At 41.1% G+C, this 26827-nt stretch overlaps 1 protein-coding gene across 6 annotated transcripts in view; it reads right to left on the reverse strand.

Annotated features, from left to right (window-relative positions):
- Positions 1-26827, reverse strand: part of SMC1B (structural maintenance of chromosomes 1B) — an 82890-nt gene that overhangs the window by 49306 nt on the left and 6757 nt on the right. For 2 of the 6 annotated variants that reach the window (XM_078449319.2, XM_078449317.2), the window contains exons 1-7: positions 26604-26792; positions 11869-12057; positions 9265-9377; positions 8974-9177; positions 5768-6006; positions 4235-4493; positions 3143-3283 (exon numbers count right to left, since the gene is read on the reverse strand). In XM_078449319.2, the coding sequence (XP_078305445.2) occupies positions 3143-3283; positions 4235-4493; positions 5768-6006; positions 8974-9177; positions 9265-9377; positions 11869-12057; positions 26604-26712 (1254 nt within the window). In that variant the 5' untranslated portion in view covers positions 26713-26792. Of the gene's footprint in view, positions 1-3142; positions 3284-4234; positions 4494-5767; positions 6007-8973; positions 9178-9264; positions 9378-11868; positions 12058-26603; positions 26793-26827 lie in introns of those variants that run through there. The other 4 variants (XM_078449320.2, XM_078449318.2, XM_078449321.2 and 1 more) reach the window with 4 other exon arrangements.

A 26827-nucleotide genomic window follows, 5' to 3' on the forward strand; every position in this document is an offset into this window, starting at 1 on the left:
CATGTTCCTCTTCTACTACCGATGTGTTTGTATTCAAAAGACAGCCACAGGGCGCCTGACACTGGATTTCACTTCGGGTCATGATCTCACGGCTCGTGAGATCACGCACCGTGTCAGGCTCTGTGCTGACAGCATGGAGCCTGCTTGGGATTCTCTCCCTGCCTTCCCCTCTCCCACTCACGTGTATGCATGTGTGCTCTCTGTCACATAAACATTAAAAAAAAAGAGACAGCTGCAACTCAACCACTGCTTACTGACATCTAAGTACATGGTTTACAACGAACACTGTTACAAACCCTGCCTTTAAAAGCTTCCAGTCTAGTGGAACTGGTACCAAATGAACTGTACTTCTTATTCAATCTGATAAAAGCCCTTAGATGCAGATTAAGCCCAACGAGTAATTAGATAAGGAATAAATTAGTTTCAGGTTTTTGGTGGGAAGAAAAAGTGGGCCCGAGAAGGCTTTGCAGTGTGAGTAACTACAGAATTTAATATGTAAAGATGAGGAGGTTTTCCCAAAACTAGCATGTACAAAGGGAAAAATGTACAAAGAGTATTTACTGAAATCAGTGTACAATTTTACAATGTGATGCAAATGCTACAAGTGTCTTAAAGTAGTTACTGCTTTGGTACTACATCTGTTTTTCTCCTTCCACAAAACGTTCTCTCTTCCACTCATGATTCTCACATAGTTCGCCTTTCATTCTTGGTCGTCTTTTCACCTGCCAATTCACAACATGCCTAACGTGAGAGGCGTGCAGTGTATGGTGAAGAAGACTGACTGTGGAGACAAAGCGCCTGGAACTAAATCCCAGTTCCTCCACTTACTCGTTTAGTCAAGTTAACCATGTTGTGCCTTGATTCCTTCATCCGTGAAATTCGTCCATCGAATATTTACTGATTATCCCTTCTGGATAAGGAACTATTCTAGACACTTGGGTTGTATCGGTGAACAAAACAGACAAACATCTCCCCGCTTTTGTGGAGTTAACTTTCTAGAGGGGGAAGGCAGACAAATATAGTATGGAAATTAAATCATGTGTTAGGAGAGAAACACTTTGGGAGAACAGAGCCGGGGCAAGGCCAGCAGGAGTGTGGTGGGTAGTATAATTTTAGATAGGGAGGTCGGGGTAGGCTTCAACGAGAAAGCAACATCTGAGCAAAGACTTGCAGGAAGTGAGGGAGTGGCAAATGAAGAAATGTAGGGCAAGCTTGTTCCTAGCAGAGGAATAACCGGTGCAAAGGCCTGAAGGCAGAAATATGTCCAACATGTTCCAGGAGGCCAGTACAGCCAGATCACAGGGAGTAAGAGGGAGAACAGATAAAGCGGAGATTTGAAAGGTAAACTGGGCGGGGGGGGGGGGGGGTGAGCGATCAGGTAGCTCTATGGAGGGCACTCAAGGACCCTGACTTTGTGTGTGATGGCGAGCTACTGGAGGAAGTAAAAAAGAGCAAGTGTCGTGATCTGACTTAGATACTAAAACCATTTCTTCGGCTGCTGTGCTGAGGCCGTTGTAGAGGAGACGACAGCGGAAACAGGAAAACCTAGCAGGCTATCAGAGTGGTACAAACAAACAAACAAGAAGACGGTGATCGGGACCAGCAGGGCAGTGGAGAAGCGATAGGAGACTTGGTACAAAGTGGAGCCGGCACAATTCCCTGAAGGAGTCAAAGACGGAACCCAAGTTTTCTGGTCGGAGCAACCAGTAAGAGTGAATTTCATCACCTAAAATGGGAAAGATTACGTGTGGGAAGCATGTGGGGGTGAAGATCAGAAGCTCGGCTTGGATGAAGTTTGAGGGATCTATTCAACATCCACAAAGGAGATGGTGACAAAGCAGCTGGATATGTGAGGTTGTGAGGAAGAGATACGATTTGCGGAGTCATCAGCAGATGACATTCCAATCTATGGGCACGTAAGTCACCAAGGCAGAAAACTCAGAAAAGAGGAAAATCCAGGATGAGAACATAACAATACTAGTATCTACTTCATACATTTGTCGGAATATTGAATAAATAAATCGGGTTCAGAGCAGTGCCGCACAATGCCATATACGTGGTATGTACAGATAAACGCTACACTGTAATATTATTGCTGTTATCTCTGGAAAACGTCAGACCCATTTCCACAGACACATTTCATTTTGAAATCCCAATCCTGTTTCCTCATCTGTACCCTAGAGTAAATACCTACTCTTTGTTATTATTGTGAGATGTCGAGGAGCCAACGAATGCAACGTGCCTGGCAACGTAATCAATCAACGTTTTCCTCTAAATTCCAAATATTTACTTATAAGTCAAATGTGTATATAATTCAGAACCATTTACCCTTTACAACTCTTATCAGAAATGGTCATATTTTTAGGATGGCCCACCGACTGTATAAAATACCACGATTTGTGACCTGCTGAATCGCCATAATAATTTTGGAGTCCAATTCTCACTCTTTGGAAAACGAGGTCATGAGGCATAGAGGAAGAGACCAGACACTTCGTGTCTTCTCACACGCTTTCATCGTATTCAACTTTCCCGTCTCTATGAGGTAGACTCATTGGTCCCTCTTGCACAAATGAAGAAATCAAAGCCCAGCCCAGACAAGTTAAAGAATTTGGTTACTTCTCAAGACTACACAGACCCGTGACAGGAGGAGACTGGCTGGAAGCCAGGTCTGCCTAACTGGAGGGCAGAGCACTATCATGCGGCCTTGACGGTCACTTCCCACGCAGTGCAGTAAGCTCCCAGGCTCCTCCTGGGCTGTGTCCTTGATGTTTCCACAGGGCCTTGCATTCACCTCCGTTAAGATACTTGTCTGTTTTTTCTCTTTATTTATCCTCCTCCTCACCTCACTGAACTAAAACACATGAAGGAAACAAAATTGTGGGATCTGCTCATGCCCATCACCACACAGGTGTGTAGAAAACACTTACTGATTACATGAAAGAAGGTGCTTTCTGCTTCTATCTTAGACCATGATGAAGGAGCACCTAAAGGACACTCAGTGGCAAAACAAGGAATCCAGAATTTTTAAAATTAATTGCTTATGCCTAACGTCAATCCATTACTACACCGAAAAGCTGACATAAAAAGAGAATACCATTTCATTGATGGTAACTCCCCGTCACGACTGCACAAACAGAGGTACCTGAACTTCTCCATGCCTCCTCTTCTCGAATGCCAGTCTTTCTTTATCAGCCCTCTGTTCCCACTGCAGCTTTTCCAGTTGTTGGGTCATTATAGCCACTTTCTTTCTTACTTGTTCCTTAAGTTCTTTATAACGATCCAGCTGTATAAGGAGTATTAAAATATTACTAACTCACAGAAGAAACACGAGAGGAAATTTTTATGTGATATCCTTTGACTAGAAGATAATCTTATCAGTTTTAAATAAATCAGATCATAATTGGTTATCTTTTCCAGGTAAGATAATGTGAACGTAAAATGAACCTCTTCTTATTTAAAACTGCCTAGATAGAGAGACAGATAAGGATTCAAAACCAACTCTATAAAGTCTCTGCAAGAAAAACTTAAAGAGAAGGGGGATTAAAAAATAAAACAAGAAGGAGATTAAACTCATGAACAGTCCACATGCAAGGAGTTCATATAAAATCAAATATTTTATTTATATAGTTATTTTGGTATATATTTTATGATGTAAAATTATCATAACATTAATGAAAGATATATGATAAAAAGTCAGTTGAGAGAATGTTTGAAAACTCTGAATTAAAAATTATGGGAGCTCTACTACCAATTTGTCAATTATTTTTTTCCCATTTGTTATAATTAAATCTTACATACCAAATTGCATATTAATTCACCACCACATTTAAACCACCTCAATCAACTTCCCTCCTGCCAATTAAGTGGTCATGTTTCTTCAAAGCCACGTATATTTGATTTTTAAGTTTTTATAATATCCGTAAGGAAAAAATGATTACCTCAAAAACGTAAGAATATCAATTACCTAATTTTATTACAAAATGATACCATGTGGTCTTGTTGAAGTATTTTCTATGACTTCAATGAACTCATAAAGGTTATAATGCCATCGGATCTTATAAAATAAAAATACCCTAAAGATACATTCTGCATATAGGCTGAAAAATTTCAATCCCCATCACTGAGATGAGGATTGTCTGAGATCAATCTCTTAAAATATCAGAGAGGACATCCTTTAAGTTATTGCTAAGAAGCTGAAATAATAGAAAGTTTTCTCATATGTTGACTTGTTCACCTGACTGGCTTCTAGTTCAATGTCTCGCCCTTTGTATAAGAGTTCTTCCTCAACCTGCTTCTCAAAACTTCTCCATGCACCATCTAAATCAACCAGCTCTGTCTCCAGGGCCTTTATGTCCTCTTCCTGTTTAGAACATTGTTTTTCACTGTCCTTTATTGATTTCTTAGCCACATCTAATTTCTTGAGGTGGTGAGAAGTATTTTCTTTGGCTTTAATGTATTGAGGCCTTTTCTGATTTAAAAGTGCTTCAAGAGATCTAAAAAGAAAATAAAGTTTGCTTTAAAGTAAATTAAATCTATACTATATAAGGGAAGGAAGTTCTTTTGATCAAATCATACATTTAAAAATAAACTTTAAAAATTGACTTTCAGAGACTATAAGCAGATCAGTGATTTCCGGAGGTTGAGGGGGAGGTACTGAACAGGTGGAGCACAGGGAAATTTTTTGAGTGGTAAACCACTCTGTATGATACCATAATGGTGGATATAGGACATCGTACATGTGTGAAAACCCATAGAACTTCATGGCACCAAAAGTGAACCTTAATGTAATGTATACAAATTAAAAAAATCACTTAGGAGGCTAAGGGATCCAGATGGAATACAAAATGTGACCAAAGAATCTACTGTATTACCAATGTATGAAATCACCTTCCTGAAGGGGATTGGGAGGAAAGGTGCTAACCTAAGTAACTCTGAAAATGAGTCAAGTCTATAAAACTAAAAGCAAGAGGACCTGTGCACAGGCACTGTACTCTCATTGCCAAAGTTGCTCCCCATGAGGGTATGGGTTAACATCAGCAGTACCGCTATAGATGATTACTAGAACTGAAAATGACCGGCTGACCATGGAAGCCAGGTTGCTCGCTACTGCCATGGAGGTTACGGACAGGCAAGAGAAGGTCAACATCAACAATGATGGCAACTCATATTATGATGTATTAGACAAATGCTAGGTCATATAACATATTATATGTAGATATTCCCGATGTGATGAGAAGGACATTTTACCCCCTACGGCCTTCCCCTTCAAAATCCATAAACCTTGACTAATGATGAGAAACTATCGGGCAAATCCAAATTAAGAGACGTTCTACAAAAACACCTGACCAATATGGCTCAAAATTATCTAGGTCATCAAAAACAAGGAAAGGCTGAGAAACTGTCACAGCCAAGAGGAGCCCACAGAAACAGGATAACAAATGTAACATAGTGTCCTGGACCAGAGACAAAAGACACTGGGGAAAAGAGAGAAAATATTAGTCAACCATGGACTTCACTTAACAATAGTGCATGAACACTGGTTCACTAATTCTGACACATGTATCGTATTAATAATGTTATCAAGTAGGAGAAACTGAATGTGGGGAATATGGGAACTCTTACTATCTTTGGAATTTTTCTGTATATCTAAAAGTATTCCGAAGTAAAAAGTTTATCTAAAAAATCAACTTTCAAAATGTCACTTATTTTTATTTTTTTATCAATGTACATAAAACCTAACTGTTAATAACTATGTTTTAAAACTCACTTTAACTCTTTTTCTGTTTGTTGTAGTTTTCTAGTTAGCACTCCATGTTCCTTTTTCTTGGCTTTAACTATGTTTTCATGATCAGAAAGAGACTCTTTTGTGACACTCAAATTCCTGTTCACACGCTCTAACTCGGTGTTCAGAAAATGAATTTTCCTTTCATTATGATATAGTTGGAAAAGCTGTAATTGTATTTTGTTTATTTTCAGTTCTTCAAGGAGACTCTGGTAACGTTCTGCCTATAAAACAGTACAATTCCGTAACAGTTAAAAGGGAATATCCTGAAGTTGACCTTTCATAAACTCAGTGAGAGTACCAACAGATGATCTCTAAGGAATCAAATTATTTATTTTTTAAGTATCATTCACAAGTTATCAAATTTATGAAGTTAATGCTTGTCAAAAGTAGCATTATTTGGAGGTTTCTGTGTACACATACACAACAAACCAGTAAACCAGATTTTATTCTCATATACTCAGTGATATGGTGGTAAGAACAATGAAGTGGCACCTGCTAACCTGGGTCCTCATCGCATTTGTTTGGACCTTGGACCTCAGAGTATGGCAAGTCCATTAACGTTTCTTTTTTTTAAAGTTTCTAGTTATTTATTTTGAGAGCCTGCACACGCATGTGGGAGGGGCAGAGAGAGAAGGAGAGGGAGAGAGAGGGAGAGAGAGAGAGAGAGAGAGAGAGAGAGAGAGAGAATCCCAAGAAGGCACCGCACTGTCAGCGCTTAGCCCAATGTAGGGCTCAATCTCACAAACTGTGAGATCATGACCTGAGCCAAAATCAAGAGCTGGACACTTAACCAACTGAGCCACCCAGGTGCCTCACCATTAACATTTCTGCTATCAGTTTCCTCATTTGTAAACTGAAGAAAGTTGAATGACTTATAGGTCCCTAGCAACATTAAATCCAAGAATCCCGGGTAAAACTCCTGCTATAAGATATAATTTTTCTATTAATAGAACAGGAATATTAAAATTCTAAAGTATATGGACAATGGAAGAATTTCTTTACCATTTGTACTCTTAATAAAGGAATAAAGGAATAAAGGAATGGGCTGCCTTGAGAGAAAATCTCCTAATCAATGACATATTCCAAGTAACAGGTAAAAAGCCATCTGCCATGACACTGTAACAAATAGGAAATTCAACGATTCTAACTGTCCTCATAATGTTTAATGTTCTGCGACTCTACTTTCTGAAAGCTGTTTCAGTATATTATGAGAAACATAGTCTGACTCTCACCAATACCACCCCTTACCACTAACAAACCCAAGGACACATACGCACATGTAAAAATATGAAGAAACAAACATCACAGTGAGAAACACAACACTTTTATTTCTTCAAATATTACTGACTGCCTACTATGTGCCAGGCCTCTGTTGCTGGGAATATAGGAAGGAAGAAGACAGAAAAAGTCCCTGCTCTTACAAGCTTATAATCTAGTTGTTCTAACGGGAGGGGGGGGGGATTAGAGATTAAACAAGCAAACAAATAATAAACAAGATAATTTCATGCAGCAATAGACGTTACAAAACAAACAATAGGGTAATACAACCGTACCAGGGAGGGGAAGGCCAATTTAGATTGGGGGTGTGGATAGCAAATGCCTACCTGAGAAAATGGCAATGAAACACCTTGAATGAGAGAGTATTGGCCATGAAAAAAATCAGGCATACAGCTATCCAAGCAGAGGAAATAGCAAAAGCTTCAAGCTAGAAGTGAGGACGGTATGTTCAATAAGTAGTAAAGGCCAGTGTGGTGGGAGAGTAGAGGAAACCAACGCTTGAGAGGTGGGTGATGGTCTAGGTCAGTAGGCTGGACAGGGACACTAGTGGGAAGCACTCCACTGATGGAGGTTTTGTGCAAGAGAAAGACAAAATTTGGGGCGCCTTGGTGGCTCAGTCCATTGAGCGTCCAACTCTTGGTTTTGGCTCAGGTCATGATCTCATGGTTCGTGGGTCCGAGCCCCACTTTGGGCTCTGCACTGACAGCGAGGAGCCTGCTTGGGATTCTCTCTCTCCCTCCCTCTCTGCCCCTCCCCCACTCACGCTTGCTAGCTCTCTCTCAAAAATAAACATTTAAAAATTAAAAAAAAGAGAACAGAGTCTGATTTGCATTTGACAAAGATCTAAATTTTTTTTAATGTTTATTTTTGAGGGAGACAGACACACACACACACAGAGTGTGAGCAGGGGAGGGGCAGAAAGAGAGGGAGACACAGAATCCGAAGGAGTCTCCAAGCTCTCAGCACAGAGCCCAACGTGGGGCTCAAACCCACGAACCACGAGATCATGACCTGAGCCAAAATCGGATGCTTAACTGACTGAGCCACCCAGGTACGCTGACAAAGATCACTCTAAACGCAAAGAACTATCAACCATAAATGAGGTACTCTACTAGGCATTGTAAAGGGCACCAAGAAATACCACAGAACAGCATATGCAAAGCATGCCTCTGGCCTCCTAGAGGTTCCCAATACCCTTTTAGGGAGCCCCTGAAGTCAAAACTCTTTCCATAATAATAGTAAGACTTCATTTGCCTTTTTCATTGTGTTGACATTTACACTGATGGTGCAAAAGCCAATGGTGGGTAAAGCTGCTAGGCCTTAACGTAAATAAGATTTAATACAGAAGGAGATAGGAGCATTCACCTGTCTTCCTTTAAGCCATATATTAAGGAGATTATAAATATGTAAAACAACGTCACCCTTCTGGTTAGTTTTACAAAATGCAATTATTTTTCATAAAAGTATGTTATTTATATTAACGTGTAATGTTTCTTATTGCTGTTTTTACATTGATCATTATAATATATTTCTTAAATTTCTCAGTTTTAATTTCAAACACAGTAAATATCAGTCAGAAACTCTTTGGGGACCTCAAGAATTTATAAGAGTGTAAAGGGACAAGATCCAAAAGTTGAAAGCCTATGCCATGTAAGATATACACCCCTCAAGCTTATTTTTAGTTGGGAAAATCAGACATTTTTGTACTTCAGGTAGCAATGCCTATTTAGGAAACAAAACAGTAGAGACTACGTCAAAAAGCTTATTTTTAATGAATAGTGGGCCTTATTTGTCTTACATTATAAAAAAAAAATCTTTTTGGTAACCCAAAGCCAATACCTAGCAATGCTGACGGACAAAAGACTTTGTATCCAACAGTTCCTGGTTTCATCTTCATGACGCCGCCTTACCTCTTCTTTCTCTAACTTTGCATGTTTGCGCTCTGCAGCCACATTTTTTTTCTTATTAAAATTAAACTGTGCATCCTCTTCAGCTTTCAGTAACTTTCTTTTCTTTTCCTCATATTCTCCTATGAGCTCTCCTGAAGTGCTGATTTCCTCAAAAAACTGGGTTCTTTCTTTGGGTTTTTTCATTGAAATCGACTCTACAGTTCCCTTTCAAAAACAGTAAAGCACATCAACATAAAATATATGGATGCATTTTCAAAATCGTGAGCCAACTAAACTAGTACAGCTCCTTACCTGAAAAACGAGACAGTTCCGTGCTTTGACCATTACGCCTATCTTTTCCAACTCGGCTATGTAAGCAGAACGACTCACGGGATTATCATCAAAATGAAATTCCGAGCATCCCCCTAAGAGAATAAAACTGTTATTGGAACTATAAATACCAGACGCGTAACAACTATTCAAAGGTTAGTAAAATTATTTTTCTTATTGAAGTGGCCAGTCATGTGACAACATAGGTGTTATTAATAAACGCATTTAATCAGTCAACAATTATTGAATGTCTACTCTATGCCAAGGAGAATTCTATAGCAGTGAACAAAACGGAGGACAGTCTGGATCTCGAGGAGCTTATATATCCCACAGTGCAGACAAAAATGAGATATGTAAGTACAATAAAGATGTGAGAAAGTGTTAAGTGCTAAGAAGTAAAAGAGAGCTGGGAAGGGGATATGGAAGTTTCTGTGACAGAGAACAGACATTACAATTTTAAACATGATAGTGTTGCAGGATGAATGCTTATGCCCCCCCCCCAATTCATATGTAGAAATCCTAACGGTATTAGAAGGTGGGGCCTTTGGGAGGTGATTAAGTTGTGACCGTGGAGCCCTCATGAATGGGATTAGTGGGCTTATAAAAGAGACCCCACAGAGCTCCCGAGTTCCTTCCACCATGTGAGAACACAATGAGCTGTATGCACCCCAGAAGAGAGCCCCTCATCTGACCATACTGGCAGCCTGAGCTTGGACTCCCAGCCTTCGGAACTGTGGAATAAGTTTTTATTATTTATAAGCTATCTAGTCTGTGGTGTTTTGTTACAGCAGCCCAAACAAACTAAGACAGATGGGCTAAGAGCAAAAACAAAGCTGAGGCATTGCACTTCTGGTCTGAACATATATCACAAAGCCACAGTAATGCAAACAGTATGGCACTGGCATAAAAACAGACACAGAAACCAATGGCACAGAATAGAGAGCCCAGAAATACTGCACGAACGCACCTATATGTGGAATCTAAAATAGTCAAACTCATAGAAACAGAACAGAATGGTGGATGCCAGTGGCCAAGGGGAGAAAAAATGGGGGGAGATGTTGGTCACGTATTATAAAGTTTCCGTTATGCAAGATGCTAAGTTCCGGGGATCTAGTATATAGCAACGTGACTACAGTTAACAATTTGTATTATAAACTTCAAATCTGCTAAGAGGGTAGATCTCAAGTATTCTCACCACAAACACACGCAACAGTAGTGCCTGCATGCAAAGAGAACGGTAACTACGTAAGGTGATACGTATTAATTAGCTCAACTGTGGTACTGACTTCACAATGTATATTAAAACATACATGTTTTAAATACATGCAATTTTGTGAAATTAACATTTTTTCTTTTTCTTTTTCCTTTAAAGTAAGCTCCAGGCCCAACCTGGGGCTCAAACCCACAACCTCAAGCTCAGGAGTCACATGTTCTGCCAACCGTGCCAGCCAGGTGCCCCTAAATACATGCAGTTTTTTACCTGTCAATTATACCCCAATAAAGATGGGAAAAATAAATTTATGACGATTTAGTAAATAAAGAGTAGGCTAGAGAATCCTTACTGAAACAGAGACTTTTGAGTAAAAACCCAAAAGTGAGAAAGAGAATTCACCAATAAAGATACCTAGGTGATAAAGTGGTAAAAATACTTAAATTACACATTGAGGTATAGGTATACAAGTATTTATTAATAAAATAGTATTTATACATTAGAAAATTAAGCCCATGTTCTAATGGACCAGAATGAAATATCAAAAACAAAAAACCAAAACCAAGACATGCCTATATTATGGAGGCTCTGTAAACTCTGAACATATAGAAAAGATATTCATAAACAACTCTCAATCTTGCTTCTTCAGGAAACAGGAATTATAGGATTTAAATCACAAAATACAAATTCATATATTTCACGCAAATTGCTACTCAGTGGTAGAAAAACTTTCTATACAAACCAAAAATACAGGGGCATCTGGGTAGCTCAGTTGGCTAAGCATATGACTCTTGTTTCGGCTCAGGTCATGATCTCATGACTTGTAAGACTGAGCCCTGTGCCAGGCTCCTGCTGACAGTGTGGAGCCTGCTTGGGATTCTCTCTCTGCCCCTCCCCTGCTCACACACACATGCATGGTCTCTCTTTCTCTAAACTTTAGTAAGTATGTATGTGTATGTGTGTGTGTGTATATATATATATGTGTGTGTATATATATATATCTATATATATATAGATATATATATATCTGTATATATACATATCCTCAGTTCACCACTAAGAAAGTTAAACATACGTAAAGAACTTCCATCATTTTAACCTAAGAACCAGTAGAAAAATGCTATTTGACATTTGAGAAATTTGAACAAATATGTCTGCTTTAAAAAGAGTCTTAGTGGAGACTCATACAGGTTCTATCATTTACTTCTGAGATTTGCAATCCAAGAGAGAGAGGAAAACAAAAAAACTCCAAATCTCTAGTTTACTATGCCAGTGAAATAATAAATCACGCCCTTCAAATAATTAAAAAACAGGTCATCTGACTTAACTTTTGAAAAATCAAAGGACTCATAAGCAAGTATCTACAAAAAAAATACCTCGGATAATCCTTGTAAATGTTTTCTCCTCTCCACTTTCCTCCACGTACACAATTTTTACACTCGCACAAGAAGAGACAGGTTTTCCAATATGTGCTCCATAAATGAGTTCTTGAATATTTTTCACTCTTAAATTAGCTGTTTTCTCTCCCATTACAAAACTAAGTGCATCCATTACATTAGATTTTCCTGGGAAAGAAAAGACAGAGAGAAAAGTTATCCCTCGTTAACAATAAAAAACCTTGCCCAGAGACAAAGAAGCCAACAATGGAAGTGAAATATAGCCAATACACATGTCTCAAGAGTAGTACTGTCTTGTCTATGTTTAAAATGCATGTGACCAATTTTATATAGATCACTGCGTTCTTCCATGCAGCTATGGCAGAGTATTAAGTGGCCTAAATTTAAGGATCTAAGCAAGTGGATCTAAACCCAACTCTCTTCCATTATTAAATATTGTACTATGGCAATTCATTTAACTTCTCTGAATTTCAGTCATTCCATTTTATGATTAACTATCACCTATTTTAAAAAATGGCTAAGTATGTCCAAGATATCCGAAGGACTAGAATAAGGTTGCCAGAATACTTATGATTGTAGGAGGTGGCGGTACAGAAAAGTTATAGAGCAGGTCTGAGCCTGCAATCCCTTGAAAGGCCTGCTCCCAAGATTGGCTGTCACCCGGGGATTTGTATTTTGGGAGAGTTTCCACCGCTTTCTGATAAGAATGTCTCACTGTGCCGAAAGTGTTTATACGACATGATTGACGCTGGACACCTCGCCTGTTTTCTTTTTAGGAGTCTGGAATTTTGGTAGATTTTGATTTGTGCCAGACAGAGGGTGCCTAGCTGACCATTCCCCAATAAAAATCCTGGGCACCGAGTCTTTGCTTGAGGTTCTTTGGTAGACAACATTTCATGTACATTGCCACTACGTATTGCTGGAGGAGTTGCCTGTCCTGTGTGACCCCACTGGGGCAGGATGCTTAGAACCTCGTGCCTGGTTTCTTCAGTTTGTCCCACGTGCCTTCCCTCTTGCTGAGTTTGCTCTGTTCCCTTTCGCTGTAACACATAACAATCCCGAGTACAACTACACGCTGAGTTCTGTGAATCCTCCTAGCAAATCACCGAAACGGGGGGGCGGGGGGTGTGTAGTCTTGGGCATTCCTGATCCAAAGGCCAAATTGTTTTACAATCATGAGCCCACAGTTTGCTCTAAGACAATTTCCAAGGTGCTGTGTCATTGCTACCACCATCTGTATCTATCTACCCATCAATCAATCAATCAATCAATCAATCACATTCCTTCCCCCATATCCGCAAGGAACTTAAATTTCCAATGCCAGAACAGGAGGAAGATAATACAAAGAAAATACTGCCAGCCAGTGGAACTACGCTTAGTTTAAGAAGTTTATGATCTTGGCTTGAACCCACAACCCTGAGATCAAGACTCGCATGCTCCCCCAACTGAACCAGCCAGGCGCCCCAGTTTGTAATCTTTCTAAAAAGAATCAGAAGTGGTTAAAATGCTATAAATTTATTTAGCTAAGTTTCAATTAATGATTGGGTATGAAACGTGGCTTTTTGGGTTGACTGAAAGCTATTATAAGCCAGATAGGACAAAGTGAATACTAATGGAGTTGAATTAAATCTCACTGTAACAGAATTAAAGAGAAACCAGTTTTGATCAATCCTTATTTAAAATCTGCCTAAAATAAACACTTGCTTACCCAAATTAATTTATTCCATTAATATCTTTTGAATAGCTATTATGTTAATAGCTATTAAGGATATAGCAAAAGAAGAAGACAAAAAACCTCCCAGCCTAGTGAAGGTTATGTTCTATTAAGAGAGACAAAAGACAAAAAAAACAATTCCATACTAGAGTTAAGTATCATAAGTAAGGAAATAAACTGGGTGATGGAATAGAGGGTAACTGGGAGACATAACTTCAGACAGGATGGTCAGGAAACATTTTAAGAGCCTACTGACCAGCCAGCGTTAGCTTAAGACTCATCTGCTGAAAAGAATGAATGAATGAACAAACGAACAAACAAACCGAGTTTGGTAATGGTCAGATAGGGGACCTCTGCTGTAAAAACTCAAAATCAACATAAGGAAAATAATAATTCTGGAAGAATTATCTTTTAGGTCATCATCACTCAAAGATATAAAAATTACACTATCACTCTCCAGTCTCCAAACCTCAATATTTCCATTCATTTGCTTTCTTAACTAACATGCTAAGTCCCTTTTCATTCCAATTCTGCACATCCTCCTCCCATTTCCTCCTTCTTTCCCATCCTTCTGCCCATTCAAGTCCTTGTTACTTCAGGTGTCTCCTAGCTGTACTCCTACATCTGTTATCCAGTCTTTGCAACAATCCTATGAAGTAGGTTTTAATTTTTTTCATAAGTTAAAAAGTAGAGACTCAAAGTCAAACAAATTGTATGTTTTGGAGGTGTCTGAATCCAAAATCTATATACTCTTCCAACAAAAAGCAGAGAATTATAATCCACTATAGTAAGTTCTAAAATAAAATTAACACACCTAGACACACTTAAGAGAAGCACTAACTACCGGAGGCTCTGAGTAGACTTTAGCAGGAAATGATTCGGGGCTAAGTTTTAAAGGGTAATTCAGAAGTTTGGGGAGGGGGTAAACATGCCATTCCAGGAAAAGACAACAGCTTGGTCATAGGTACCGAGAAGTAAGAGAGCATGGTACCATTTCAGTAAAAAATGGCAAATGATTTTATATAGGTGGAGCAGAGCTTACCAGGTTGAAAATGGTAAGAGAGAAGTTAAACTTTATGCTGAGGATGATGTGAAACCATTGGAGGATTTTAGGAATAGCAGTGAATTTTCCAGACATGTTTTATCAAGATTTCTCAGACAATAACCCACCAGAAAAATGAGCAAAGGATATAAAAAGGCAATTCAGAGAAAAATATAAAAGGCGCCTAAACATATGAAAAGATACTTAAGCTCAGTCATAATAAGAGAAATATAAATTAAAACTGTATCGACTACCAGTTCTATCGTACTGGCAAAAATCCAAAACTTTGAAAACACGTGCCTTTGGTGAGGCAGAAGGGAAACATACCCTTTCATATATTGTCGTCGGAGTTACAAAATGATACAACTCCTATAGAGGGGAAATTCGGCAATAGCTAATGAAATTATAAGTCCATTCATCTTTATTTTTTATTTGAATTCCAGTATAGTTAACATATATTAACTTCAGGTATACAATACTGTGATTCAATAGTTTCATATATTACACCATGCTCATCATGATAAGCATACTCTTAATCCCCTTTACCTATTTTTTCAATCCTCCTACATACCTCCCTTTTGGTAACCATCTGTTTCTTCTCTATAGTTAAGAATCTGTTTCTTGGTTTGTCTCTTTTTTGCTTTGTTCATTTGTTGTTTCTTAAATTGCACATATGAAATCATACGGTATTTGTCTTTCTGACTTATTTCACTTAGCATTATACTCTCTTGTTCCATGTATGTCTTTGCAAATGGCAAGATTTCATTCATTTTTTATGGCTGAATAATATTCCACTGTGTGTATGTATACATGTATGTATGCATATATGTATGTATGTAGTATGTGGTATATATATGTATGTGTGTGGATATATAAATGTAAATATTATATATATAATATATTCTAAATATATATAATATTTATATTATATATATTTATTTATTATATATAAATATATATTTATAATATATTATATTATATATAATATATTATAATATAATATAAATATATATAAATGTAAGTGATATATATATATCACTTCTTTATTCATCACTTGATGGACACCTGGGTTGCTTACATACCTTGGCCAATGTAACTAATGCATCTATAAACATAGGGGTGCAATATCCCTTCGAATTTGTGGGTTTTTTTAAAATTTTTATTTATTTTTGAGAGAAAGAGAGAGAGACACAGTGGGCAGGGGAGGGGCAGAGAGAGAGGGAGACACAGAATCTGAAGCAGGCTCCAAGCTCTGAGCTGTCGGCACAGAGCCTGATGCAGGGCTCAAACTCACAACCGTGAGATCGTGACCTGAGCTGAAGTTGGACGCTTAACTGACTGAGCCACTCGGGTGCCCCCAAATTAGTGTTTTTGTATTCTTTGGGTAAATACCCACTAGTGCGATTGCTGGATCATAGGCTAGTTCTGTTTTTAACTTTCTGAGGAATCTCTATACTGTTTTCCACAGTGGCTGCACCAGTTTGCATTCCCACCAACAGCACAAAAGGGTTTTTCTCCACATCCTGGCCAACACCTGTTGTTTCTTGTGCTTTTGATTTTAGCCACTGTGGCAGGTGTGAGGTGATACCTCATTGTAGTTTTGATTTGCATCTCCCCGATGATGAGTGATGTGGAGCATCTTTTCACGTGTCTGTTGACCATCTGGATGGGTTTGGAGAAATGTCTGTTCATGCTGTCTGCCCATTTTTAATTGGACTATTTGATTTTTGGGTGTTGAGTTGTTTAGCTTTCTGTATATATTTTGGAAACTAACACTTCGTCTAAATCCATTCATCTTTTGAGCCATCAATTCCACTTCTAAAAATCTATCTCCCTGATTTATGTGCACAACTGTACAATGGCAAATACACAATTATGCAATTCATTACAGGTTGTTTCTAACAGAAAAAGACTGGAAACAACTCAAGTGTCCAAAAATTAAGGGAATGCTTGAAACAGCTGTATAACAGCTACACAGTGGAGAATTACACAGCAGAAAGAGAACAGAAGAGGATATAGTAAGTAAAAAAAGTGCATAACAGCATATATAGTAAAAAACTAACTATGAACTTTGATGTAATGAGAAGTGAGGAGTTAGAGATAGCAATACATACATATTTGCTTGCATCTGCAAAAAGAAAACACTGAAAGACAATCAAGAAATGAATGGTCATCTATACAAGGTGAAGAGCAGGACACGGAAACTGAGTTGGATACCTGTCTGCCTCTCCTGGTCCATTTTCTTTTCTTTTCTCTCTTTTTTTTTAAATTTTGTTTATTTATTTATTATTTATTTATTTTGAGAAAGACAGAGTCAGCACAAGTAGGGGAGGGACAGAGAGAGAGACAGAGAATCCCAAGCAGGCTCCACACCATCAGCACGGAGTCTGACATGGGGCTGGAACCCACTAAACTATGAGATCACGACCTGAGCCAAAATCAAGAGTTGGACACTTAACCAACTAAGCCACCCAGGAGCTCCTCCTGGTCCATTTTCTACCCTGCTTTTTGCCCTGTATCAATAGGTTCTCACGCCGTTTGGCTTCTACTTGGATTGGGCCAATAGGGAGCTCTGGCAGGAGGGAAGGAAAAGAATAGGGTCAGGGTATTTATTCCCTTACTTCCCTCTCTGTGAGGTGGCTTCTAGTTAGCTGTGTCTTTCGACAGGTCACCACCCTTTCAAATTTCCTTCTGGGTTCCTTCCTCTCTGGGCCTTGGGTGGTGACAGATCCATCATGCTAACCCTGCGATTCCTCTAGTCCTTCCAATTCCTTTATAGCCTTACACACATTTGTAATTACTCCCTTTGTAAACAAATCTTCCACAAATTGTCCTCATCTGAGTGTGCCACCTGCTTCCTGTTGGGACCCTACCTGATAGGGGAACAGTACAGAAGCAAGATCTCTTGGTGTGTACCTTTATATAGAGTTTTGAGCTTTGAAATATGTGTATGTATTGTCATTTTTTTTAAAAAAAACTAAAATTTAAAAATTCTATAAATGAAGGGCGCCTGGGTGGCTCAGTCGGTTAAGCGTCCGACTCAAGCCATGATGTCAGGATCATGATTTGAGCCCCACATCGGTATCTTAAGTCTGCTTAAGATTCTCTCTAAAAAAATTAAAAATAAAAATTCAAAAACAGAAACAAGTAAACTTAAGTGAATATTAAATTGGTGATAGCCATATTGAGAAATGGTTTATTTCAAGGGACTTCAGATCACAAAATTCTGACTGTACATTCTTAGTGGGCTGTATTTCAAGCACCAAAAAGAAGTATAAAAGAACTTTAAATCTCCTTTGGTGTCTTTATTGTTTGTAATGATACTGGCATTGGTAGTTTTAAGATCATTCTCTCTGTATTATAGATTTAAGCAAATAAGTATATTAGTGATGTTAGGAATTATTTTCAAAGTAAGAAAAAATGTTTGCAATGACAAGAATCAGGGCACAGTGAAAACATAGTTATGTTAAAACTGAATGGGGGCACCTGGGTAGCTCAGTGAGTTAAACGTCTGACTCTTGACTTCAGCTCAGGTCGTAATCTCATCGTTTGTGGGATTAAACCCCACATTGGGCTCTGCGCTGTGAGCACAGAGATTTTCTGCTTAGGGTTCTCTGTCCCCCCACCCCCATCCCTACCCTGCTCACACACAAGTATGCATATGCATGTTCTCTCTCAAAATAAATAAGCTTTAAAAAAAAAAGCCTCAGTTTTATAAACCTTAATGAAATGCTGATTCAGTCATAAATATTATTTGGCATTAAAACCATCTGGGTAGCACACAGGGTAATGTCTCTGACATCAGCTGTAGCAATAGTTTCTAGATAGGTCCCCTGAAGCAAGGGAAATAAAAGCAAAAATAAACTATTGGAACTATATCAAAAAAAAAAAAAAAAAAAAGCTTCCGCACAGCAAACAATTAATGAAACTAAAAGACAACCTGTGGAATGGGAGAAGATCTTTGCAAATGACATAGTAAATGATTACTATTTAAAATATATATAGAAGTTATACAACTCAACACCCAAAATACAAATAATCCAATTGAAAATGCGCAGACAACATGAACAGACATTTCCCCAAAGAACACATCCAGATGGTCAACAGACACATGGAAAGATGTTCCCCATCACTCATCATCGGGGAGATGCAAATCAAAACTACAATGAGGTATCACCTCACACCTGCCACAGTGGCTAAAATCAAAAGCACAAGAAACAACAGGCGTTGGCCAGGACGTGGAGAAAAAGAAACCCTTGTGCACTGTCGGTGGGAATGCAGACTGGTGCAGCACTCTGAAAACCAGTATAGAGGTTCCTCAAAAAATTAAAAATAGATCTACCCTATAATCCAGTAATCACACTACCGGATATTTACCCAAAGAATACAAAAACACTAACTCAAAATGATACATGTACCCCTATGTTTATAGATGCGTTATTTACATCGGTCAAGGTATGTAAGCAGCCCAGGTGTCCATCAACTGATGAATGGATGAAGGAGACGTGGCGTGTATATACAATGGAGTAGCACCCAGTCATAAAAAGGAATGAAATCTTGCCATTTGCAACAGCACGGATGGAGCTAGAGAGTACAATGTTAAGTGGAATAAATCGGAGGATGACAAATACCATATGATTTCACTCATGTGGCATTTAAGGAACAAAGGAAGAGAGAGAGAGAGACAAACCAAGAAACACTAAGTATAGAGAACAAACATAGTTACCAGAGGATAGATGGTAGAGGGATGGGTGAAATAGGTTATGGGGAGTAAAGGGGATTAAAGAGTATACTTATCATGATGAATGCTGAGCAATGTATAGAATTTTTCAAACACTGTATCATATTAAAATTTAAAACTTAATAAAATTTAAAAAACTTGGGTAAATGCTTGATAAAGAACATTTGTATAACGTCAAAGCAACACTAGTAGACCAGACCAGTTAGAAGGGAAAAACTAATTGTACAATGTAGTGATCACTGTCACCACCCTAATCCAGGGGTCAATCTTAGCATCACTAGTGGTAAAACAAATAGGTGTTATGTGATGTAATACCATGAGAAATACACAACATCACCTATGATGGAATCTAACCAAAACTGTTTAATTTGAACCCATCAGCCTTTTAGGTATTGAATTTTTTCAAATGTCTTTTCCTCATCTATCAAGAAATAAAATGGATCTTCTTTCTTGTGGAAACAAATGAAGATTACTGAGGGAACAGAATGGCACATAGATTAAAGTAGGGTAAGACCAAAGATTGGGAACTCAGCTAAAAGATTACTGCATTAATCCAGGGAAGAAATGATGAGAGCCTGAAACCCCGAGAGTAGTGGCAAAAGAGGGAAGAGCACAGGTTATTAAGGAGGCAGAACTGGCCCAGGCTGGTAGGGTTCTGGGTGTGACAGGGAGAATTTATTTAAAGATGACGGAGAATTCATTTAGGTGGCAGCCATATGAAACTCCGGGAGTAAAGCATTCTAAGTCCAAGGAACAGCATATGCTAAGACCCTGAAATGGAAAGAAGCTTGGTCTGTGTAAGGAAGGCAAAAAAGAAAAGCAATTCTGACCAAAGCATAGTAAATACAGCGAAAAAGAATATTAAAGAAGAGAAATACACAGAGGCCAGATCATAAAGGCCTTTGTGGATCATGGTAGAAATACCGGATTTCATTCCAAGTGTGGGGGAAAGCCATTCGAGAGTTTTAAGCTAGGCAGCGCTCTGATTTATAGATTTCCTTTGTTTGTTAACCACTCACTCTGGGTGCTGTGAAAATGAATTGTAGGGAGACAAGAAAGCAAGCAGACGGATGTGTTAGGAGGTTATAGCAATAGTCCAAATGAGAGCTCTAGCATCTTCGATTGTGAAGTGGTGAAAAATGGCAAGAAACAACTGGATTCAGGATGTATTTCAGAGGTAGAGTTATTAGGATTTATAGAAGATTAAATGAGGGAAGTGGAGTGTAGAAGGAGGAATAAAGAATGACTCTGGGTTTCTGGTCTGAATAAATGAGTAAACTGCATCCCTTACCAAGCAGGTAAGACCTAGGAAGGAATAAGTTGGTCTCGTGGAAGTGGGGGAGAGGAAATTTGCTACTCTTTCTGATTATAGTACTTTATTTTTTTTAGATTTTATTTTCTATGCCCAACGTGGGCATTAATTTCTATGCCCAACGTGGGGTCTGAACTTGACTGAGCCAGCTAGGCGACTTCTAGGTCTACTAGAAGTAGCAAAAAATGAAAATATGCTGAATATTATAGGCTAGATATATAATTTTGGAAGTCAGTAGCGTAAAGATGGCATTTGAAGCCATGAAACTGAATAAGATCATGTGGGAAAAGAACACAGGGAAGAGAAAGACAAAGGACCTATTTCCAGGGGGTGGGAGGATTCTAGTGCTTAAGAGACCCAGGGGAGAAGCAGCCAATAACTGAGGGCTTGCCAGTGAAACAGGAGAAAACCTAGTTGGTACACAAAGTCAAAAAGAGCCAAGTGACCCAAGGGAGGGATGAAATGAGATCTATCATGCCACCTAGACAGCAAGACCTTCCCTTGACCAACTTCTTTAAAAACACCCCCAGGACTTCCTATCTCTGTTTCTATTTTTCTCCTTATTACTTAACACTTTAATATTCTATATACTTTTCATATTTAGTTTGTTGTCTGTCTCTCCACCTTTGAATGTAAGTTCTATATGGAAAGGGATTTTTATGTTTGTTCACTGATGAGAATGGTACATGGCATACAGTAGGCATTCAATCATTTTTAAGTGAATGAAATACCACTGATATATCAAAGGGAATGAGGATAGGAAATTGGCCACTGACTCTTACAAGATGTAGGTCAACAGTGACATAGAGAAATTTCAGTGGAGCTTGAAAACTTGAAATCACACTTGAAAACTGAATCAAGAGCATTGAGAATGGCTCAAAGAGTTTCACTGTATTGATAAATTGGGGCAATAGCCTAAAGAGACAGTGAAGTTCAAGGGATTTTCCCCCAAGCGTTTCATAAATTTTTTTTTCAACTTATTTATTTTGAGAGAGGCAGAGAGAGCGAGCGCAAGTGGGGCAGAGAGAGAGTACCAAGCAGGCTCCACACTCCACGCTGTGCCCAAAGTGCAATCCTATGATATAGTAAGATCATGACCTGAGCCAAAATCAACAGTCAGATGCTTAACCAACTGAGTCACCCAGGCGCCCCTATAAAATTTCCAAACTTACAAGAAAGTTGAAAAAATTTCATAGTAAACACCCATACATTTACCACTAAATTCTACAATTAACATTGTACTATACTTTCTTTTCATACAGCTATATACCCTCTATGTTATAAGAGTGATAATAAGACATGTACTAATGCCAATGAAAACTACCCAATAAGGGAGAAAGATAAAATCCAGAGAAAGAATTACAAAATAAAAGGGGGAAGGATTTAAAACAGAGGTGGAGAGGGGCGCCTGGGTGGCGCAGTCGGTTAAGCGTCCGACTTCAGCCAGGTCACGATCTCGCGGTCCGTGAGTTCAAGCCCCGTGTCAGGCTCTGGGCTGATGGCTCGGAGCCTGGAGCCTGTTTCCGATTCTGTGTCTCCCTCTCTCTCTGCCCCTCCCCCCTTCATGCTCTGTCTCTCTCTGTCCCAAAAAAAAAAATAAAAAACGTTGAAAAAAAAAATTAAAAAAAAAAAAAATAAAACAGAGGTGGAGAGGACTCAGGTACACTTGTAGAACTTCTCTGCTAAATATGCTTCAAAGTCTACCATTTTCTTCCATAAAGTTAAATATATCACCCTGGCAAGGACTGACCCAAAAGGATTTCAACGTTATATCCTGCCGCTCCTCTACACATTCTCGTCAATTTGGACTATGAGCTGTCCCACCGACAGACCTTCCCAAACCCCTGGAAAAATACTCTTTACTCTTTGAGCCAGTTCAAATGATAATTCCTCTAGAAAACCTTCCCTAATCTTGACCTCTTCTTGTCCATACCTCCCCAAATCAGATCTAGTATTTTCCTTGCTTAAAGTTCCATAAACAATGTTACTGGGTCTCCTATTTCAATTAGTGTACTTTCTTATACTCCCTAAACCTTGAGAGCAGAAGCTGTCTTGTAATACATACCTTCTTCTGCTTCTAACACTAAGTATATGCAAAAACTATTTGCTAAATTCAAGTGGAGAACACTAAGGTTAAAATCAAAATGAGATTTTTCCCACTACCACAAAAAATCAACATTAGATTTACTAAAAACAAATGAGAACATGTCAAATTTTGACAGGTGGTGACAATAGGAAATTATTACAAAAAGTATGACTAACTAGCTAAATTGAAGTTTAAGAGAAAATGGATGTAACAGGTAATTATCAATTGGTTTAATAAAATCTACCTAAATGTGCCAGTAATTCCGTAAGATTATTTATTAAAAGATGACTTATTAACAAGTGTTCAAATGAATATAAATGAAATACCACCCATTAAATTAGTCTTGGATGAGTATTATACTGAATTTTAGCCTTCGTATAGAAGGAGAATGTGAATAGCTCATGCAAAATTCAGCAATAAGTAAACCAGAAATTTTTGTTGTAGAGAGATTATATTAAAGGCAATGCTAAAAGAATCCATGACTGGCTTTCTATGGTTCTAAGTAAAGTCTCTGGGTTACCACAAATTCTCAAGAGGGAAGTGCAGCTTCCAGGGCACCGGGACAAGAGGAATTTGTGAAGGCATTTTCACAATAACCTTAAGATTTGTTGTTAATCACAATATGTATTGTTGAATTAAGATAAGAGATAAGAATATTTCGAAACTTACAGTTTGGCACTAGTTTTAAAAGGTTCAAAACATCACTTCAACAGGATCTTGAGTGGTAATGGGCAAGTATTTTAGGCTGACTGTAGTATAAGATTTCATGTAAACACACACTCAAAATATTACACTGTTGTAAGTACAAAACACAATTGAGCAACCGTTCACATAATCACCAGTTAAAAGGTGAAGAAAATCAACCGACGGTGGGTCTGGTAACCTGATACATGAGTGAAGGTTAGGGTAAGAACGTAAGGAATGTTTATAATAATTATCTTTTCAGTGTCTTTTTGACAACAGAATCAAGCGTGAATGAGGAAGTATATTACACAGAAGATGCATGAAAATCCTCAATTATGTGCATATTTCCAAGCTCACGTATTCTTTCACATACACTAACTGCAAAGAAAACATTAAACAGTACTTATCTTTATAAAGCAACAGAAGTTTCACAATAATTATACGTCGGGTTGGAGTGCCAGGAAAACACAAATTTCAGTTTCCTACTCAAGGTCTGTCAAATAAGTTAATTTATTCAGGCAAACATTATCTTTCAACCCAAGAATGGTTTCCGGGCTCAGAAAGGAAATCTGGACTGAGAGAGCCAAAAGAAGACTCGAGAGTTAGGAAAAATCTCAAAGTAATTATCATTTCAGGCCCTCCAGCAGCCGGGGTCATTACATCTCTTGTTTCTTATCACAGAGCAGTGGGGAGCCTGGCCAGGCCCGTACTCGAACTCAAGTCCAGGCTCTGCCCCTTACTGGGCAACCTTGGAAAGTCATCTGGCCCCTCTGAACCTGTTTCCTAAACCATAAAATGGGATAATACCCATTTACGAGGGTTAAACAGAAATAGGGGTGCCAGGAACTTGGTGAGACTCCATGCATGCCATTATTATTACAATATTCCTGTGTAGAAAGTTCCTTGAATCCAAAATGTTGTTCAGGCTCCTTAGAACCAATTATTTCCTTCAGATCTCACTCTCCGTCTTTGGATGAGGAAGGGAAGGGGATGGAGAGGAGAAGTGTAGAGAGTAAGACAGAGCCACTCACGTCAAGCAGGGGCCTGTGTCAACGACAGAGCAGCTCAGGGCACTGCAGCTGAGACCGGATATCGCCCAGACCAGCATCAGCCGGTGACACAGTCAGAACTGATAACCAGCAGAAGGAAAGAGAGAGGACGGCAAAGGCCAGGCCTGATCAAACCCCTTTAAAAAGAGAGGATGTGGGGGACACCTGGGAGGCTCGGTCGGGTAAGCCTCTGACTCTTGATTTCTGCTCAGGTTGTGATCTCACCATCAGGAGGGTAATAAGCCTTGTGGGGGCTCCAAGCTGAGCGTGGAGCCCGCTTAAGAGTCTCTCCCTCCCTCTCCCCCTGCCCTCCCCCATTTGGGCACGTGAGCCTGCACGCTCTCTCCATCCCTCTCGCTGAATTAAGAAAAAAAAAAAAAAAAAAAAAAGAGGGTGGGGGGGCGCCTGGGTGGCTCAGTCGGTTGAGCCTCCGACTTCGGCTCAGGTCACGACCTCACGGTTCGGGGGTTCGAGCCCCACGTTGGGCTCTGTCCTGACGGCTCAGGGCCTGGAGCCTGCTTTGGATTCTGTGTCTCCCTCTCTCTCTGCCCCTCCCCTGATTACGCTCTGTCTCAAAACAAACGTTTTTTAAAAAAGGAGGATTTCTGCAGCCAGGCGTCAGACTCCCCAGACACTGAGCCCTCTATGTCTGACCACCTCAAAACGGCAGCTGGTGGAAGGCTCTGCAGGGTTGATCTCAGGAAAGAACAGAGGTCCTTCCCGGCTTGGACTTAGAAAGCGGGACCCTGACCGAGGCCTCCTCTCAACAGGGCGCTCAGACGGACTCCAGGGTGGGCTGCTTGGCTTCCTGCCTCCGGTTCATCTGGCTTTTTTGTGCCTTGTGCTTTGCGGGACGTGTAAGAAGCTAAGTTACACGGGTGGCGAAAGGTGGCCGAGTCTGGAATCCCGAACCTGCTGTACGGTAACCTCGCTTTACAACTGAAGTGAGCGGACGCTGTGGGGAAAGACACAACCCGCGTGTGCGCCGTCACAGCGCGCTGGTGCCAAGAGGGAACTAACTGGGAGGGCGGGAGAAGCCGCGGCGAAGCGAAGCTCGCCGAGCCAGCGCAAAGGAGAGGAGGGGCCTGGACAAACCCGGGGTTGGTGTGCAGGAGGGGTCGTGGCCCCGCTGCAGAGGGCGCGGGGACCAAGGGGTGGAGGGTCTGGGTCCGGACGCCGGAGGGCGGGGGGCCGGCGGCAGAGAGCAAGCGGCAGGGGCTGGGAGTAGAGGGTCAGGCGACGGAGGGGTGGGGGCGGAGGGCAAGGGTGGGCACCCGGCGGCGGGGTCTGGGGGCACAGGGCAGGCGTGGGCGGAGGGCCGGGTGCTGGGGGTGGAAAGTGGGGGGTCTCAGCGGCGTTGGGCCGGGAGCGCAGGGTGGGAGTCTGCGCCCCGCGTGGTTGTTGGAGGGGCTGGGACTGGGGCGGAGGGGTCACGGTTCAGGAGGGGGAAGGGCCAAGAGCGCTGGGTGGCAGTTGGGGCGGGCGGGGCTGGTGGCGGAGGGCTGGGGGTGGTGGACGAGGCCCTGGGGCGGAAGGCACCTGGTGGCTGGGGGCACAGAGAGGGGGTGGCCCCCCCGGGGGGGGGGTTGGCGGAGGGCTGGGGGCGACGGTGGGCACCCAGTGGCGGGGGTGGGCGCTCGGGAGGTTTGTGGAGGACTGGGCGTGGAGGCTGGGGGTCCCAGCCGGCGGGGGGGCCGGGAGCGCTGGGCGGGGGTCGGCGCCGGGGGGGGGGGGGTGGGGTTGGCGGAGGGCCGGGGGCACCCGGCGGGGGTGGGGGTCGGGTCGGGGTGGAGGACGAGAGCGAAGGTGGGCACCTGGCGGCGGGGGACGCAGGGCGGGGGTTGGCGGAGGGCCGGGGGCTGCGGGCGGGCACCTGGCGGCGGGGGCCGGGGCACCGTGTGGGGGTGGGGCGGGGGGCTGGGGGTGGAGGACGAGGGTGAAGGTGGGCACCCGGGGGGTTGGCGGAGGCCCACGGGCCGTAACCGCCCCGCGTCCAGCACGCTAGGCCGCCCCCACGTTACGTCCCCTCGGGCAGAATGGGTTCTGGGTGACCCGGGAGGGCAGAGGCGTTCAGGGTCCCAGTTACCGGAGCCGTTGGGGCCGATGATGCAGGTGAACCTCCTGAAGGGGCCGATGACCTGGCGGCCCCGCCACGACTTAAAGTTCTCCACGAGCAACACCTCCAAACGGCCCATGGCTGCGCCCTCCGCGCCTCAAGCGGCGTCCGCACACGCCAGCGGGAAAGCGCGGGAAGTGCTTGCGGCATCTCGCGAGAGGAGAGCGAGACTCCGGCGAGCGCCGCGCGGTTCC

This window comes from Panthera onca, chromosome B4 (genome assembly GCF_046562875.1).
Source record: "Panthera onca isolate mPanOnc1 chromosome B4, mPanOnc1 haplotype 2, whole genome shotgun sequence".
NCBI classification, from domain to species: Eukaryota; Metazoa; Chordata; class Mammalia; order Carnivora; family Felidae; genus Panthera; species Panthera onca.